This window comes from Scyliorhinus torazame, chromosome 5 (genome assembly GCF_047496885.1).
Source record: "Scyliorhinus torazame isolate Kashiwa2021f chromosome 5, sScyTor2.1, whole genome shotgun sequence".
NCBI classification, from domain to species: Eukaryota; Metazoa; Chordata; class Chondrichthyes; order Carcharhiniformes; family Scyliorhinidae; genus Scyliorhinus; species Scyliorhinus torazame.
Window position 1 is genome coordinate 195,017,841 of NC_092711.1, and position 19,734 is coordinate 195,037,574.

The window sequence follows — 19,734 nt, forward strand, 5'->3', positions numbered from 1 at the left end:
ACTCCAGCGACTTCCCTACTACAGGCGTTAGGCTCACTTGTCTATAGTTTCCTTTTTTCTCTCAACCTCCCTTTTTGAATAGCGGGGTTATATTAGCTACCCACCAATCTGTAGGAACCATTCCAGAGTCCAAAGAATTTTGGAAAATGACCACCAATGGATCTATTATTTCTAGGGTCACTTCCTTAAGTAATCTTCAATATTTCTCAATTGAATAATGTATAATTTTACCACTCAAATCAGTCTCAATAATCCCAGCCTCATCCAAACTGGGCCAACTTTTTCATGGAGCTTTAGTGGAAGTTTAGCACTGAGCTATATGAACATGCGAATTAGAAGCGGGAGGCTGCCACTCAACCCCATGAGAACAAGCCTTTGCACCTCAGTGCGGCACGGTGGTTAGCACTGCTGCCTCACAGCGCCAGGGACTCGGGTTCAATTTTGGCTTCGGGTGACTATGTGGAGTTTGCACTTTCTCCCCGTGTCTCCGTGGTTTTCCTCCGGGTGCTCCGGTTTCTTCCCACAGTCCATAGATGTGCAGGATCGGTAGATTAGCTATGCTAAATTACCCCTTAGTTTCCAAAATCGGTGTGTTTACTGGGTTACGGGGATAGGGTCAGGACGTGGGCCTAAGTAGGGTACTCTTTTCAAGGGTCGGTGCAGATCCGATGGACCGAATGGCCTCCTTCTGCACTGTAGAGATTCTATGATATGGAGTTAGTAATCTGCTGATACAGTCTTTACTGAGAGAGGATGTAAAGCTGATCCTCTCTCATTCTGATGGCACTGTCCATGCTGAGAGAGGATCAGAAACTGATTCGATCACATTCTGATCGTACGGTCCAGGCTGAGAGAGGATAAGAATCTGAGTCTCTACTTCTGATGGTACTGTCCTTACCTAGGAGATGAGAAGCTGATTCTCTCACATTCTGATGGTATTGTGCTTACCAAGAGAGGCTGAGAAGCTGATACCTTCACATTCTGATGGTACACCGTCATTGAGAGAATGAGAATCTGATTCTCTCTCATTTTGATGGCACTGTCCTTACTGAGAGAGGATGAGAAGCTGATCCTCATTTTGATGGCACTGTCCTTTCTTGTTTTAAATAAATTTAGAGTACCCAATTCATTTTTTCCAATTAGGGGGCAATTTAGCGTGTTCAATCCACTTACCTTGCACATCTTTGGGTTGTGCGGGCGAAGCCCACTCAAACACAGGGAGAATGTGCAAACTCCACAAGGACAGTGACCCAGAGCCGGGATCGAACCTGGGATCTCGGCGCTGTGAGACTGCAGTGCTACCACTGCGCCACCGTGCTGCCCTTAGGGCACTGTCCTTACCGAGAGAGGAGAAGCTGATTCTCATTCTGATGGCACTGTCCTTACTGAGAGAGGATGAGAAGCAGGTTCTCATTCTGATGGCACTGTCCTGACTGAGAGAGGAGAAGCTGATTCAATCACATTCTGATGGCACTGCCCTTACTTAGAGAGGATGAGAAGCTGATTCTCATACTGATGGCACTGTCCTTACTGAGAGATAGCCATTATATGGAGATGCCGGCATTGAACTGGGGTGAGCACAGTACAAAGTCTTACAACACCAGGTTAAAGTCCAACAGGTTTGTTTTGAATCACTAGCTTTCGGAGCACTGCTCCTTCCTCAGGTGAATGAAGAGGAAGGTTCCAGAAACATATATATAAACTCAAAGATGCAAGACGATACATTGAATGCGAGGTAATTGCAGGTAATTAAGTCTTTACAGGTCCAGACGGATCAACTGGAGAGGGGGATAATCACAGGTTAAAGAGGTGTGAATTGTCTCAAGCCAGGACAGTTGGTAGGATTTCGCAAGCCCAGGCCAGATGGTGGGAGGTGAATGTAACGTGACATGAATCCAAGATCCCAGTTGAGGCCGTACTCATGTGTGCGAAACTTGGCTATAAGTTTCTGTTCGGAGATTCTGCGTTGTCGCGCGTCCTGAAGGCGACTGGAAAGGAACATTCCTGCCTGACGATTGTCACGCGATGTCCATTCACCAGTTGTCGTAGTCTGCAGGGTCTCGCCAATGTACCACGCTTCGGGACGTCCTTTCCTTCAGCGTGTTTCCTGTCCTTACTGGGAGAGGAGCAGCTGATTCTCATTCTGATGGCACTGTCCTTACTGAGATTTGGTAGCCACGATGTGGAGATGCCGGCATTGGACTGGGATGGGCACAGTAAGAAGTCTCACAACACCACAAAGCAACAGATTTGCTTTGAATCACTAGCTTTCGAAGCGCAGCTCCTTCCTCAGGTGAATGAAGAGGTTTGTTCCAGAAACACATATGTAGACAAAGTCAATGATGCAAGACGAGACTTTGAATGCGAGTCTTTACAGGTCCAGGCGGAGCGACTGGAGGGATGGATAATCACAGGTTCAAGAGGTGTGAATTGTCTCAAGTCAGGATGGTTGGTAGGATTTTGCAAGCCCAGGTGAGATGGTGGGGGGTGAATGAAATGCGACATGAATCTGGTTGAGGCCATACTCATGTGTGCGGAACTTGGCTATCAGTTTCTGCTCAGCGATTCTGCATTGTCGCACATCCTGAAGGCCACCTTGGAGAACGCTCACCCGAAGATCAGAGGTTGTATGCCCTTGACTGCTGAAGTGTTCCCCGACAGGAAGTGAACATTCCTGCCTGGCAATTGTCGAGTGATGTCCGTTCATCCATTGTCGCAGCGTCTGCATGGTCTCGCCAATCTCCCACGCCTCGGGACATCCTTTCCTTCAGCGTATGAGGTAGACAACGTTAAGACGAGTCTTAAAGTACTTTAAAACTTACTGAATTGTGGTCACCGAAATGCTCCCATACTGAAACATCTACCACCTGGCCGGGCTCATTCCCCAATACCAGGTCCAGTACCGCCCCTTCCCTAGTTGGACATGCTAGAGCCCATGAAGGCTTCTATTGATAAGCTGCTGGAGACACAGACGGCCCAGGGGGTGGCGATCTGAGAGGCTCAACAAAAGATCTCTGACAATGAGGACGAGATCTTAGTCCTGGCGGTAAAGATGGAGGCGCACAAGGGGGCGGTCTACGAGTATGGGGAAAAGGCAAGCCGGATGCTGGCGCATCAGCTTCGGAAGCGGGACGCAGCTAGGGAGATCAGGGGAGTTAAGGACAGGGGAGGGAGCGTGGTGCGGAGTGGGGTTGGCATCAATGGGGTCTTCTGGGACTTCTACGAGGAATTGTACCGATCCGAGCCCCCACGGGAGGAGGGAGGGATGGGCCGTTTCCTGGACCAATTGAGGTTTCCAAAGGTGGAAGAGGGACTGGTGGCGGGACTGGGGGCCCCGATTGGGCTGGAGGAGCTGATCAAAGGGACAGGAAGCATGCAGGCGGGGAAGGCACCGGGGCCGGACGGTTTCCCGGTTGAGTTCTATAAAAAATATATGGACCTGTTGGGCCCGCTGTTAGTTAGGACCTTCAATGAGGCAAGGGAGGGGTGGGCTTTACCCCCGACGATGTCCCGGGCACTGATCTCCTTGATCCTGAAGCGGGACAAGGATCCCCTGCAATGTGGGTCTTACAGACTGATTTCCTTGCTAAATGTAGATGCCAAGGTGCTGGCGAAGGTCTTAGACACGAGGATTGAGGATTGTGTGCCGCAGATCATCCATGAAGACCAGACGGGGTTTGTGAAGGGGAGACAGTTGAACGCGAATGTGCGGAGGCTTTTGAACGTTATCATGATGCCGGCGAGGGAGGGGGAGGCGGAGATAGTGGTGGCGATGGACGCTGAGAAAGCCTTCGATAGGGTAGAGTGGGGGTACCTGTGGGTGGTGCTGAAGAGGTTTGAGTTTGGGGAGGGGTTTGTCAGGTGGGTTAGGCTGCTGTATGAGGTCCCGATGGCGAGTGTGGCCACAGATAGGAGGAGGTCAGAGTACTTTCGGTTGCACCGAGGGACGAGACAGGGGTGTCCCCTGTCCCCCCTGCTCTTCGCACTGGCGATTGAACCCCTGGCTATGGCACTGAGAGAGTCGAGGAACTGGAGGGGGTTGGTGCGGGGTGGGGAGGAGCATAGGGTGTCGCTTTATGCGGCCGACCTGCTGCTGTATGTGGCGGACCCGGTGGGAGGAATGCCAGAGGTAATGAGGATGCTTAGGGAATTCGGGGACTTTTCGGGGTACAAGCTCAATATGGGGAAGAGCGAGCTGTTCGTAGTTCAGCTAGGGGACCAGGAGAGGGGGATTGGCGAGCTCCCACTAAAAAGGGCAGAGAGGAGTTTCAGATATTTGGGGGTCCAGGTGGCCAGGAGCTGGGGGGCCCTGCATAGGCTTAACTTTACAAGGCTGGTGGAGCAAATGGAGGAGTTCAAGAGGTGGGACGCGTTGCTGCTGTCCCTGGCGGGTAGGGGGCAGTCAATCAAAATGACGGTGCTCCCAAGGTTTTTGTTCCTGTTCCAGTGCCTCCCCGTGTTTATCCCGAAGGCTTTTTTTAGGCGGGTTAACAGGAGTATAATGGGGTTTGTATGGGCGCGAGGGACTCCGAGGGTGAGAAGGGTGTTCCTGAAGCGGAGTAGAGATAGTGGGGGGCTGCCACTGCCCAAACTCTGTGGGTACTACTGGGCCGCCAATGCGTCAATGGTGCGCAAGTGGGTGATGGAGGGGGAGGGGGCTGCACGGAAGGGGCTGGAGACGGCGTCCTGTGTGGGTACGAGTCTGGGGGCACTGGCAACAGCGCCGCTGCCGCTCCCTCCAGGGAGGTGTACCACGAGCACGGTGGTGGTGGCGGCCCTCAAAATTTGGGGGCAGTGGAGGCGGCATGGGGGGAAGTTAGGGCCTCGGCGTGGACCCCATTACGGGGGAACCACCGGTTCGCCCCAGGAAGAACAGGTGGAGGGTTTTCGGGGTGGCACAGGGCAGGCATACGAAAGTTGGGGGACCTGTTTGTGGACGGGAAGTTCGCGAGCTTGGGTGAGCTGGAGGAGAAGTACGGGCTCCCCCCAGGGAACACCTTCAGGTACTTACAGGTAAGGGCATTTGCCAGACGGCAGGTGATGGAATTCCCACGGCTACTGCCACACACAGTACAGGACAGAGTGCTCTCGGGGGGGGGGGGGGGGGGGGGGGGGGGGGGGGGGGGGAAGATCTCGGAAACTTACCAGGTGATGCAGGAGGAGGAGGAGGCCTCGGTGGTGGAGTTGGGGCCCAGGTAAGTGGGAGGAGTTGGGAGAGGAGATCGAAGAGGGGACGTGGGCAGATGCCCTAGGGAGGGTGAACTCTTCCTCTTCATGCACGAGGCTCAGCCTCATACAGTTTAAGGTGCTGCACAGGGGACACATGACCAGGACAAGGATGAGCAGGTTCTTTGGGGGTGAGGACAGGTGTGTTAGGTGCTCAGGGAGCCCAGCAAATCACACCCATATGTTCTGGGCATGCCCAGCGCTGGAGGAATTTTGGAAGGGCGTAGCGAGGACAGTGTCGAGGGTGCTAAGATCCAGGGTCAAACCGGGCTGGGGGCTCGCAATATTTGGGGTGGCAGAGGAGCCGGTAGTGCAGGAGGCGAAAGAGGCCGGAATTCTGGCCTTTACGTCCCTGGTAGCCCGGCGAAGGATTCTCCTTCAGTGGAAAGATACGAGGCCCCCAAGCGTGGAATCCTGGATCAGCGATATGGCAGGGTTCATTAAATTGGAGAGGGTGAAATTCGCCTTGAGAGGGTCGGTACAAGGGTTCTTTAGGCGGTGGCAACCGTTCTTAGACTTTCTGGCAGAACGATAGACATTGGTCAATGGCAGCAGCAGCTCGGGGGGTTACTTTATTTTTGTTTATGTTATTTACACTGGAAGGGTCTGAGGGGGTGTATACACCTGCTGTCTTAAGTCGGGGTGTTAATGTTAATTTATTATTTTGGTATGGGGGGGGGGGGGGGGAGGGGTTTGGGGGGCTGCTTTTTTAGATTGTGTTTTGTACTTAACCCTGTTGGGTTCTTTTTTCTGTCTCATTTTGTTATTGATATTTTATGAAAACCTTTAATAAAAATTATTTAATAAAAAAGTAACTTCATTTGAAACCTACTTGTGACAATAAGCGATTTTCATTTTTCATTTTTTTTCCATTGCTGTTCCACTGTCTTCCCTGCTAGGCTCCTTTTCCAATCAACTCTGGCCAGCTCCTCCCTCATTTCTTTGTAGTTACCCTTATTTAATTGTAATACCGTTACATCAGATTGCAGTTTCTCCCTCTCAAACTGCAGGGTAAATTCTATCATATTATGGTCACTGCTCCCTATGGGTTCCTTCACCTTAAGTTCCCTAATCAAGTCTGCCTCATTACACATCACCAAATCCAGAATTGCCTGTTCCCTAGTAGGTTGTGTCACAAGTTGCTCCAAAAAAACCATCTCTTAGACATTCCACAAATTCCATTTCTTGGGATCCACTACCAACCTGATTTCCCAGTTGTGTGTCTGCTCTGTTTATTAAGCTAAGGCCTAACAATGAGGGAGGAACCTCATGTTAAGGCTGGCCCAATACTCAGGTTTTGGAAAACGCTCCTACAAACAAGGCCAAGGCAGTGCTGTACTGGTGACAGGTTCGATTTGGGGTGTTGTACCCGACCAGACTTTGGGTAACCTCTGATGGCTGGAAATATTACTCTGGGACACCAGAGGAGGCAAATGATTTTATCATGGATCATAAGTTGGAGGAGAGCTGAATAGTGACTTGAGATGGAAGAGTTATGGCTGCGAAAGTTGGGTTTTGTTATTGTTGTTGTTTGCCGATGTGGGGGTAAGTTAAGAAGTTGTAAATTTGTAAGGGGGGGAAACAATGCTCCCGGTTTAGAGTGGGAATGGGCAAGTTGATGTCTAAGGGGGGTTGATGGTGGACACTAGAGGGGGAGGTGTAATCCTCCGGTGAGAATTGTGACATGGAATATGCATGGGCTGAATGGGCCAGTCAAGATGTCCCGGTGTTCACACACCTGAAGAGCTTGAGAGCGGAGGCAATTTTTTTTGCCGGAGACGCATCTCCAGGTGAAAGTTCAGGCGAGGCTGAGAATGGGATGGGTGGGACAAGTGTTTCACTCGGGTTTGATTCGAAGTCAAGGGTGTTGGCCATTTTGTTGAGCAAGAAAACAGGGTTTGCAGGTGCGGGTCCTGGGGGGCGGGGGGGAGGAGGAGGGCTGAGGTATGTTATAGTGAGTGGGATGTTGGTATAATAGTGAGTGGTGGTGTATGTGCCTAATTGGAATTATGTTGGTTTTGTAGAGAATACTGGGAGTGATTCCGGACCTGGACTCTCATCAGTTGATCATGGTGGTGATTTTAATTGTGTAATGAAGCCGAGGGTAGATAGGTCGAGCCCTAAGTTGATGCGAAGGTCAAAATGGCGAAAGTGCTGGGAGGGTTCATGGAAAGGATGGGGATAGTGGAACCGTAGTGGTTTGGGAACTCAGGCACGGTGACACAGTGGTTAGTATTGCTGCCTCACAGCTCCAGGGATGCGGGTTCAATACCGGCCTCGGGTAACTGTCAGTGTGGAGTTTGCGTTTTCTCTCCCTGTCAGCGTGGGTTTCCTCCGGGTGCTCAGGTTTCCTCCCACAGTCCAAAGATGTGCAGGTTAGGTGGATTGGCCAAACTAAATTGTCCCTTAGTGTCCAAAGGGTTAGGTAGGGTTACTGGGTTTACGGGGACAGGGTGGAGGCATTGGCTTAAGTAGGTACTCTTTCGAAGGGCCGGTAGACTCGATGGGCCAAATGGCCACCTTCTGCACTGTAAATTCTCTAATTCTATGATACTCTTTCTTCCTGCATGTGTATCGGGTGTACTCCAGGATTGATTTTTTCGTGGGAGCCAGGCGGTGCTGATAGGTACGGTTGGGGCCGAATATGCAAGGATTGTGAACTCAGACCATGCTCCGCACTGGTTAGATGTGAGGCTTTGTTCGAGACAGGTGCAGAGGCTGGGAAATTATTTTATTCAAGGTCCATGACGTGGCCTTGGCCTCTCTTGACTGCCCAACAACGGATTCTTTTGAACTGGAGGTTGGATATGCCATCAGGGGTCGCGGCTTGGCTCGGAGACTTATATGGGTTTCCCTGAAAGCGATCAAATCCTCTCACTATGAAAGCCAACATACCATTTGCCTTTTTTATCGCCTGCTGTACCTGCATGCTTACCTTCAGTGACTAGTATACAAGGGCACCCAGGTGTCGTTGCACATTCCCCTCCCCTAATTTATGGGGTAGCACAAGTGGATAGCACTGTGGCTTCACAGCGCCAGGATCCCAAATTCGATTCCCCGCTGGGTCACTGTCTGTGCGGAGTCTGCACGTTTCTCCACGTATCTGCGTGGGTTCCCTCCAGGTGCTCCGGTTTCCTCCCACAATCCAAAGACGTGCAGGTTAGGTGAATTGGCCATGATAAAAATTGCCCCTGGTGACCAAAAAGGTTAGGAGGGGTTATTGGGTTACGGGGATAGGGTGGAAGTTAGGGCTTAAGTGGGTCGGTGTAGACTTGAAGGGCCGAATGGCCTCCTTCTGCACTGTATGTTCTCGGCGCTGGACGAACTGTACACAGCTATAAACAACTACGAAACAGAACACCCGGAGACCTTGTTCATCGTGGCCGGAGACTACAACAAGGCCAACCTCAAGAGTGTACTGCCAAAATTCCACCAGCACATCTCCTGTCCCACCAGGGGCGACAACACTCTGGACCACTGCTACTCAAAAATCAAGGGTGCCGACTGTTCCATCCCCCGACCGCAATCTGGGAAATCAGACCATAAGTCGGTGCTCCTTCTCCCGGCATACAAGCAGAAACTCAAGCAGGAGAATGCAGCTAAGGTCGTGCAGTGCTGGTCCGAGGAAACAGAAGAGTTCTTACGTGACTGCTTAGAGACAGTTGACTGGTCCATATTTAAGAACTCAGCGACCAACTTAAATGAGTATGCCATCACCGTCACAGACTTCATCAGCAAATGTGTGGACAACTGCGTGCCAAAGAAAGCAGTACGTACGTTCCCCAACCGGAAACCATGGCTCAATCGCGAGATTGACTCCCTACTGAAGGACAGATCTGAGGCATTCAAGTCAGACGACCCTGACCTATACAAGAAATCCAGGTACGACCTCCGCAAAGCCATCCGAGGTGCCAAGAGAGAATATCAAACCAAGCGAGTCACAGACATACTCTCGGCGGTTGTGGCAAGGACTAAACAACATAACGGGCTACAAAGCGAAGCCGAGCAGTATCTCCGGCAGCAGCGCACCCCTCCCCGATGAATTCAATGCATTCTATGCTCGGTTAGAGCAGGTAACCAACAATCCGTTGTTGAGTGCCCCAGCAGCCCATAACTCACCCATACCCACCATCACAGCTTCCAAAGTCAGATCGGCCTTCCTGAAAGTGAACCCTCGGAAGGCGACGGGCCCGGACCGCATCCCTGGTCGTGCACTCCGCGCCTGCGCGGACCAGCTGGCAGAGGTGTTCACGGACATCTTTAACCTGTCCCTACTCCACTCCGAGGTCCCCATCTGCTTCAAGAAGACCACCATACCGGTGCCAAAGAAGAACCAGGCATCGTGCCTCAATGACTACAGTCTGGTAGCCCTGAATTCAGTCGTAATGAAGTGCTTCGAGAGGTTGACCATGAAGCACATCACCTCCATACTCCCAGAACGCCTTGATCCACTGCAATTCGAATACCGTCGCAACCGGTCCACAGCAGGCGCCATTTCCCTGGTCCTACACCCATCCCTAGAGCATCTGGACAACAAGGACTCCTACATCAGACTCCTATTTATTGACGACAGCTCCGCCTTCAACACCATAATCTCAGCCAAGCTCATATCAAAGCTCGAAAACCTAGGACTTGGCTCCCCACTCTGCAACTGGATCGACTTTCTGACCAACAGACCACAATCAGTAAGAATGAACAACACCTCCTCCACAATATCCTCAATACCAGGGCCCTGCAAGGCTGCGTACTTAGCCCCCTACTCTACTCCCTGTACACACAACTGCGTGGCAAAATTTGGCTCCAACTCCATCTACAAGTTCGCTGGCGATACGACCATAGTGGGCCGGATCTCGAATAACGACGAGTCAGAATACAGGAGGGAACCTAGTGGAGTGATGCAGTGACAATAATCTCTCCCTCAATGCCAGCAAAACTAAAGAGCTGGTCACTGACTTCCGGAAGCAAAGTACTATACACACTCCTGTCAGCATCAACGGGGCCGAGGCGGAGATGGTGAGCAGTTTCAAATTCCATGGGGTGCACATCTCAAAAAATCTGTCCTGGTCCACCCACGTCGACGCTTCCACCAAGAAAGCACAACAGCGCCTATACTTCCTCAGGAAACTAAGAAAATTTGGCATGTCCACATTAACCCTTACCAACTTTTACAGATGCACCATAGAAAGCATCCTATCTGGCTGCATCACAGCCTGGTATGGCAACTGCTCGGCCCAGGACTGCAAGAAACTTCAGAGAGTCGTGAAAAACACCCAGTCCATCACACAAACCTGCCTCCCATCCATTGACTTCATCTACACCTCCCGCTGCCTGGGGAAAGCGGGCAGCATAATAAAGACCCCTCCCACCCGGCTTACTCACTCTTCCAAATTCTTCCATCGGGCAGGAGATACAGAAGTCTGAGAACACGCACTAACAGACTCAAAAACAGCTTCTTCCTAAATTACCCTCTTATGGACTGACCTCATTAACACTACACCCTGTATGCTTCATCTGATGCCGGTGCTTATGTAGTTACATTGTATATGTTGTGTTGCCCTATTATGTATTTTCTTTTATTCCCTTTTCTTCTCATGTACTTAATGATCTGTTGTGCTGCTCGCAGAAAAATACTTTTCACTGTACCTCGGTACATGTGACAATAAACAAATCCAATCCAATCCAATGTTCTATGTCATTCAGATAATTGTCTGCCTTCTCTTTTTTGCTACCAAAGTGGATAACCTCGCATTTCTCCAAATTATACTGCATCTACTTGCCCACTCACTCAACTTGTCCAAATCACAGATAGATTTATGAATCTTCCTCACAGCTCACTCTCCCACCCAACTTGGTGTCATCTGCAAATTTGGAGATATTACATTTTGTTCCCTCATCTAAATCATTAACATATATTGTAAAGAGCTCTCTCATTCTGATGGCACTGTCCTTACTGAGTGAGAATGAGAAATTGACTCCCTCTGATCTGATGGTACTGACTACACTTCAAAAGTACTTCATTAGCTGTTAGATGTTTTAGGACAGTGAGTTATGAACTGTTCTACATAACGCGACCCTTCCTCATCCCACCCCTTTACCAGAGATATTAGCGGCATTAGTTAAGAGTAGCAGATGGAGTTCAACAGGGGTTGAACTGAAAATTGAATCAATCCTCTGTTGCTCCATCTGAAACCCACTTTCACCACCCACCACCTTCTCTCCACAAAGGTGGTCTTTAACAAAAAAAACATTGTGAGAATATTGACTGCAGCGGAGAAGGATAATCAGATTGGCATATTAGAAACATTAAAAAGATGTTCCTGGAGATTTCTCCCTGAATGACCTAGGCACGTCCTAAACTATGTAAGCAAGCTCTTCAGCAGATTGTTCAAACCAAAGAGAATGCAATCAAGTAAAGGGGAAAGGATACAATGATGTTCCAAGGTCCCAACCGTAACCAGTTTGGCCAGAATCCTTTGTACAAAGCAGAGAAACCTTCAGTCTTCCAGGTCTAATAACACAAAAAGAAAACATATCGATTTGCATCCAAACACATCCTTCTGACACTGAACAATAATCTTAACAGGGAATTGGGACTTGTTTCCTCACGCGTTGAATATAAAATCTATTCCACAATCACAAAGTTGAGGGTAATTTCTGCTTCATTTATACACTTCTAACTGTGCAAGTCCTGTGCAGTGTTGGTGCCAACATGCTTCACTTTGCCCCAATGAGTGCTGCGCTCCCATCCATTTGTAGTCAGGCTCCATTCATTCCACCACTTTCCCAGCAGTTGGAATAGATACAAGACTCTTGAGTTGTGAATGAGCTGGGCCCTGCTCAAACTAATAATATTCATTCTCAGCGAGGTGGAGAGAAACTTCAAATTCACACAAAAACTTGCGCTAACTTCCGACAGATTTCCAAACTGTTGTAAATGGAGATGTGACAGATAAAATGTCTCTGGAAAATACTCTCAATGACATCAGTCTGATTCAATGAGCCAGGATTTGTATCCCTGATCACAATCCAGTGACTCTGTCCAATCATATAGGTAAAGGGAAACTTTCTCACTACCTCGCCAGTGAATAGCCTGCAAACACTCATTAGTGAAAGGGGGGATGCAGGGAATTGTGTACACCATACAGGGGCAAAGCAAGTAGCAAGTGTTTAAAGCACACCAACAGAGAGACAGAGAGAGAGGAATCGCGAGAGAAAGCGAAAGCGAGGAGAGGAGAATAGAGAGAGCAAAAGAGAGAGCAAAAGAGAGAGCAAAAGAAGGAGAAAAAGAGAGAGAAAAAGAGAGAGAAAAAGAGAGAGAAAAAGAGAGACACGGAGAGACAGATACACTGCAGAGATAGCAGGATAGAAATATGCTGTTTTCAGTGCCCTGGATCACAAGGTCTTGCAACAACAGTTTTCAAACTTTAAGATGCTGGCCTCTCTCTCTGGACTGGAATGACAGCTCAGACCCTGAATGGCAGTGATTATGTTTCTAAGAATACCTCCACCAATCATATGTTGGGCCATGCAAGTCTCAGACATGGGCAGATGGTTCGTGCTACCATCCATAGCTCCGATGGGCATGAATTGATCTTCCTATTTCATTTGCTGCCTACACATTTCTGCATATTTGTAGAATAGTTTGCAGCAGCTAATGTATCATGTTAGGCACCCATTGGTGACACACTCTCACTTTTGACTTACTTGTAGAATTCCATCCAGGGTCCCCTTGTAAATGACGTGACTCCCCAACACCACCTTCTGGTTCATTATGCGAGTCCGCACTACATCAACAGGATTGGAAGCCAAGGCACCGGCCAAGCCGCAGGTAAAGCTTGATCTGCAAAATAACAAACTCAAGCATTACAATCTATCCTCACAATTGCAGATATCTAGAGTACACAATTACTCGATCTCTGAGGATCAGATTAATGCCAATGCAATGGACTAACAATGTACATTTGGGCAGTTTATAAAAATCCCTATTGCACAGGCCTCGTTAAGAACTTTACTCGGGATAGCTGGGGTGGGAAGGAATCAAGTATCATGGTTGGCAAATTCTTCTGAGGTTACAATTATAGGTGTACATTCATGTATGTTTAAGGGATGGGCTAGAGTGTGTGACCTTTACTCTGTATCTAACCCATGTTGCACCAACCCTCAGAATGTTTGACATGGACAGTGTAGAGGGAGATTTACTCTGTATCTTATCTAGACCTTATCTGATCATGGCACAGCACTTCATCCAAGTGCAAGGGTCTTTCCTCTTTATTCTCTTATTTCCCTTTTCTTTTATTTTGGCGTTATTATTTTTGATCCATGGATGATAAATGGACATGTAAATTAAAGGCAAGCAGCAGAATTCAGAAGTTAGAGGAGGGAACACTCTGCTAGGTCCTTGTGGTATGAACAGGAGCTGCAGACTTGTTGGCACCAGAGAGAGAGAGAGAGAGATGGGGTGGGACTCGGTTTGATTGCTTGGTTGGTGGCCAATGAATTACCCCAAGAGGTCATACTCTGCCTGGTAACAGGTGGTGATTGGATACTATCCTAGTGGCATGATTTTCAGAGTCCCAAGGAGTTTCAATCTTGCCACTCTCGCCTCTCTGTGGTTTCTCCAGAAAAGTTGTGAGTGCTGTATTTCTGAACTGGCAGAGAACAAAGAACAAAGAAATGTACAGCACAGGAACAGGCCCTTCGGCCCTCCAAGCCCGTGCCGACCATGCTGCCCGACTAAACTACAATCTTCTACACTTCCTGGGTCCATATCCCTCTATTCCTATCCTATTCATGTATTTGTCAAGATGCCCCTTAAATGTCACTATCGTCCCTGCTTCCACCACCTCCTCCGGTAGCGAGTTCCAGGCATCCACTACCCTCTGCATAAAAAACTTGCCTCGTACATCTACTCTAAACTTTGCCCCTCTCACCTTAAACCTATGCCCCCTAGTAATTGACCCCTCTACCCCGGGGAAAAGCCTCTGACTATCCACTCTGTCTATGCCCCTCATAATTTTGTAGACCTCTATCAGGTCGCCCCTCAACCTCCTTCGTTCCAGTGAGAACAAACTAAGTTTATTCAACCGCTCCTCATAGCTAATGCCCTCAATACCAGGCAACATTCTTGTAAATCTCTTCTGCACCCTCTCTAAAGCCTCCACATCCTTCTGGTAGTGTGGCGACCAGAATTGAACTCTATACTCCAAGTGTGGCCTAACTAAGGTTCTATACAGCTGCAACATGACTTGCCAATTCTTATACTCAATGCCCCGGCCAATGAAGGCAAGCATGTCGTATGCCTTCTTGACTACCTTCTCCACCTGTGTTGCCCCTTTCAGTGACCTGTGGACATGTACTCCTAGATCTCTTTGCCTTTCAATACTCTTGAGGGTTCTACCATTCACTGTATATTCCCTACCTGCATTAGACCTTCCAAAATGCATTACCTCACATTTGTCCGGATTAAACTCCATCTGCCATCTCTCCGCCCAAGTCTCCAAACAATCTAAATCCTGCTGTATCCTCGGACAGTCCTCATCGCTATCCGCAATTCCACCAACCTTTGTGTCGTCTGCAAACTTACTAATCAGACCAGTTACATTTTCCTCCAAATCATTTATATATACTACAAACAGCAAAGGTCCCAGCACTGATCCCTGTGGAACACCACTGGTTACAGCCCTCCAATTAGAAAAGCATCCTTCCATTGCTACTCTCTGCCTTCTATGACCTAGCCAGTTCTGTATCAACCTTGCCAGCTCACCCCTGATCCCGTGTGACTTCACCTTTTGTACTAGTCTACCATGAGGGACCTTGTCAAAGGCCTTACTAAAGTCCATATAGACAACATCCACTGCCCTACCTGCATCAATCATCTTAGTGACCTCCTCAAAAAACTCTATCAAGTTAATGAGACACGACCTCCCCTTCACAAAACCGTGCTGTCTCAAAGAATTCTCTCCAGTAACCAGAGTGAATCTGAATTAACTTGTTGTATTTGCCCCATATTTCATTTTAGTTATTGGCTATAAATAAATAGTAATTGTGTTTACATTTTCAAATTATTGGGCAGCCAAGGGCCAAAGACTTTGGGTATTTTTCTAAGAATTATTGGTTAATTCACTTGTGTTGTGACTCTGGGTCAAGTGGGGTTGGGATTGACCGTGCACTAGCCCAGGGTTTCGTAACACAGGTCATGCAGTCCTTTCCACCGCTTAACAACCTATACACATCTGGTAGTGGGAACCAGAAAGTATATTCTCGTAAAACACATTGAACTTTTACATTAAGATAATGCATTTTAGCTCAAATATACTGGTCACAGACAAAGGGAATGTTCTCTCTTCCTGTCCATGATCAGGATATTTTGTATGGAAAAAGGTGTGTCTTCCTTATCCTTGAAGTGTGTATCTCAATTAAATAACTCAACAGAAAGTCTTACCTCTAATTAAATGTAACATCTAACACACTCACTTTCATTCACGAACCCACATGCATAGAGATTAGATACAGACAATGGTAATTCCATTTTCCCCAATGATAGTTCTCTCAGACTCTGCTTTACCATATCCAGGTTGTTTGTCTTTGAATGGATGCGGTGATTTAAAGTTCAAATGACAATCTTGCAAAGCGAAAGGTTCACAACAGGTTGTGAAGTTTATAGTGGTTGAATAGCCAGGAGATTGGTTCTCAGGCAAACTTTAAACTGGAACAGGTTACATGCTCTGGCTGCCTGGTGTCTCACACCTCATTTACAAGTCTGGTTCACAGACTGGATGAACTGATTGGTCACTGGCTTTGATGGGACTGTCTGCAAAAGCTCCTTGCTTATTTTTTAAGCAAAGAAAAGATGGATAACACCATGTAGCTTTTCATCTGTTCAAAGTACTTTACAAAGAAAATGTGGTGTTTATGCCGATTTCACATTGTGTTGTCTATAACACCTTTAAGAATCAACTAGTGTAGTTCAGATGGAGAAAGCCGTCTTGATACAATGGGAGGTTGATAGTGACCATTCACTTCCCACTGCCACAATCGAGTTCCAATCTTCCCCTTTGTTTAGTGTGAAATGTGAAGGCAGGCAACCGGGAAACTCCTAGTCCTTTAGTGTTGGCCCATCCTTAAACAAAGACAAGTGTGAATTCCAAAATGGCTATGACTGTCCATATTTAATTTGGCTTTGCTTGAGGCTTGGGACTGCCTGCAGCTCAAATGTCAAAGGCCACATGTTTTGCTGCAGTCATTTCAACAACATTATGGTGTCCAGTGTTTAAAAGTATTGACTGAATGTTCATTGTAGGCTGTCTTTGACTTCAAATGGGCTAGATGGAGGTTTACATTGTAGTCCCTTTCTCCGTCCAAGTTTTAATTTTCCAGCCTCAATTCGCCTTCAGCGGCCCTTTCCATCTCATTAACATCTGTTACATCCTTTCCTTTACCTCTTCTCTCTTCCTGCCCTCCTTAAACTGGAAGCAAGAGAGGCCATTGCTGGTTGTAGAATGTGTGGGCAAGTGGACACAAGGCGAAGTTTGAAACATCGAACCACAGAATTCCTACAGTGTAGGAGGCCATTTGACCCATAGAGTGCACTGACCCTCCCAAAGAGCACCCTACCTAGGTCCACTCCCCTGCCCTGTCCCTGTAACCCATCTAACCTACACATCTTTGGACACAAAAAGGAAATTTAGCATGGTCAATTCACCTAACCTGCACGTCTTCAACCAGAATCACCTGGCCCCTCAAATGTCTGGTGGAATGTATTCACAGTGCTGAATGGATTCCTTGGGCACTTCAACATGAGCCCCATACTGTTAATCTCTGCAATGTAATGGTGTACTTGTGTTACTGTGATGCTGCCACTCAAGACCAGTGGCAGTCACCAGGGCCAGTGAATTGTTTCTGGAAATTAAAGGTTAATAACATCATCAATAGAATCATCAGGGGCTTTGAATTATAATCCAAGATACAGCGACAGGACTGGTTCTAAATTCTTTGCTGGATTCATTGGCCTGTTCAAGAGTCAGCCTTGACGAGTTGTTAGGGTCTTTTTGAATCTGGTAGGAATCAAATTACTAGCAGGACATTTTTTGGGATGGGAATTCAAATCCAAATTAACCAAATCATTTAAATTTAGTAAATCATTTCAGGAACAAATTTCCAGTAAGTGGCACGCTTGGGCAATTTTAATTCAAGTTAAGAAATTTCAAATCAGGAATAAACTGTACATAGAACATAGAAAAATACAGCACAGATCAGGCCCTTTGGCCCACGATGTTGTGCCGAACTTTTGTCCAAGATTAAGAACAAATTAATCTACACTCCATCATTCTACCATAATCCATGTACCTATCCAAGGACAAATAGCCGCTTGAAGGTCCCTAATATTTCCGACTCAACTACTTCCACAGGCAGTGCATTCCATGTCCCCACTACTCTCTGGGTAAAGAACCTACCTATGACATCCCCCCTATATCTTCCACCATTCACCTTAAATTTATGTCCCCTTGTAATGGTTTGTTCCACCCGGGGAAAAAGTCTCTGACTGTCTACTCTATCTATTCCCCTGATCATCTTATAAACCTCTATCAAGTCGCACCTCATCCTTCTCCGTTCTAATGAGAAAAGGCCTGGCACCCTCACCCTTTCCTCATAAGACCTACTCTCCATTCCAGGCAACATCCTTTGCACCTTTTCCAAAGCTTCCACATCCTTCCGAAAATGAGGCGACCAGAACTGCACACAGTACTCCAAATGTGGCCTTACCAAGGTTTTGTACAGCTGCTTCATCACCTCATGGCTCTTAAATTCAATCCCTTTGCTAATGAACTCTAGCACACCATAGGCCTTCTTCACAGCTCTATCCACTTGAGTGGCAACTTTCAAAGATCTATGAACATAGATCCCAAGATCTCTCTGCTCCTCCACATTGCCAAGAACCCTACCATGAACCCTGTATTCCGCATTCATATTTGTCCTTCCAAAATGGACAACCTCACACTTTTCAGGGTTAACTCCATCTGCCCTTCTCAGCCCAGCTCTGCATCCTATCTATGTCTCTTTGCAGCCGACAACAGCTCTCCTCACTATCCACAATTCCACCAATCTTCGTATCGTCTGCAAATTTACTAACCTATCCTTCAACTCCCTCATCCAAGTCATTAATGAAAATCACAAACAGCAGAGGACCCAGAACTGATCCCTGCGGTACACCACTGGTAACTGGGCTCCAAGCTGAATATTTGCCATCCACCACCACTCTCTGACTTCTATCGGTTAGCCAGTTCGTTATCCAACTGGCCATTATTCCCACTATCCCATACCTCCTTACTTTCTGCATAAGCCTAACATGGGGAACCTTATCAAATGCCTTACTAAAATCCATGTACACTACATCCACTGCTTTACCTTCATCCACATATTTGGTCACCTTCTCAAAGAATTCAATAAGACTTGTGGGGCAAGACCTACCCCTCACAAATCCGTGCTGACTAACCCTAATCAAGCAGTGGCTTTCCAGATGCTCAGAAATCCTATCCCTCAGTATCCTTTCCATTACTTTGCCTACCACCAAAGTAAGACTAACTGGCCTGTAATTCTCAGGGTTATCCCTATTCCCTTTTTTGAACAGGGGCACGACATTCGCCACTCTCCAATCTCCTGGTACCACCCCTGTTGACAGTGAGGACGAAAAGATCATTGCCAACGGCTCTGCAATTTCATCTCTTGCTTCCCATAGAATCTTTGGATATATCCATCAGGTCCGGGGGATTTGTCTATCCTCAAAATGCCCAACACATCTTCCTCCCTAACAAGTATCTCCTCGAGCTTACCAGTCTGTTTCACACTGTCCTCTCCAACAATATGGCCCCTCTCATTTGTAAATACTGAAGAAAAGTACTCGTTCAAGACCTCTCCTATCTCTTCAGACTCAATACATAATGTCCCGCTACTGTCCTTGATCGGATCTACCCTCGCTATAGTCATTCTCATATTTCTCACAGATGTGTAAAAGGCCTTGGGGTTTTCCTTGATCCTACCCGCCAAAGATTTTTCCTCTCTTAGCTCCCCTGATCCTTTTTTTCAGTTCCCTCCTGGCTATCTTGTATCCCTTTTCTACTCAAAATTAATTGGATGACAGTGTCTGTTTCGAATTTTGTAGCCAGCTTGCTTTCCATCCTGTTACTTGTTCCCCAACTGCACATCTCCTTTGCCTTGCTATCCGTTTTCCCTCACACCTTGTGAAGTATCTTGAAAGGCTTTTTCTATGTCAAAGGTGCTATATCAATGCAAGCAGTTTTTTTTATAAACTTACAGAAAGTGTGTGTAGACTGTGTCTCCCATGAAGCCGGAGAGGATGATGTGCTTTTTGGTGATATCATAGACTGGCAGCTCCACACCCACTACAATGGCTGCTCGCTGGGCAGTGAGGCTCACTCCCTGACAATCAAATAAAGAAACACCATCTGAATAGCGTATAAAGCATAGCTTCCAACACACAAACACATCATT

General features: G+C 47.5%; 1 protein-coding gene across 1 annotated transcript in view; it reads right to left on the reverse strand.

Annotated features, from left to right (window-relative positions):
- The window catches only part of slc25a14 (solute carrier family 25 member 14), an 84,027-nt gene that overhangs the window by 4,295 nt on the left and 59,998 nt on the right, over positions 1-19,734 (reverse strand). Inside the window, exons 7-9 of the mRNA XM_072504951.1 lie at positions 19,538-19,662; positions 12,931-13,066; positions 11,654-11,734 (exon numbers count right to left, since the gene is read on the reverse strand). Coding sequence (XP_072361052.1) covers positions 11,654-11,734; positions 12,931-13,066; positions 19,538-19,662 — 342 coding nt within the window. The remainder of the gene's footprint in view (positions 1-11,653; positions 11,735-12,930; positions 13,067-19,537; positions 19,663-19,734) is intronic.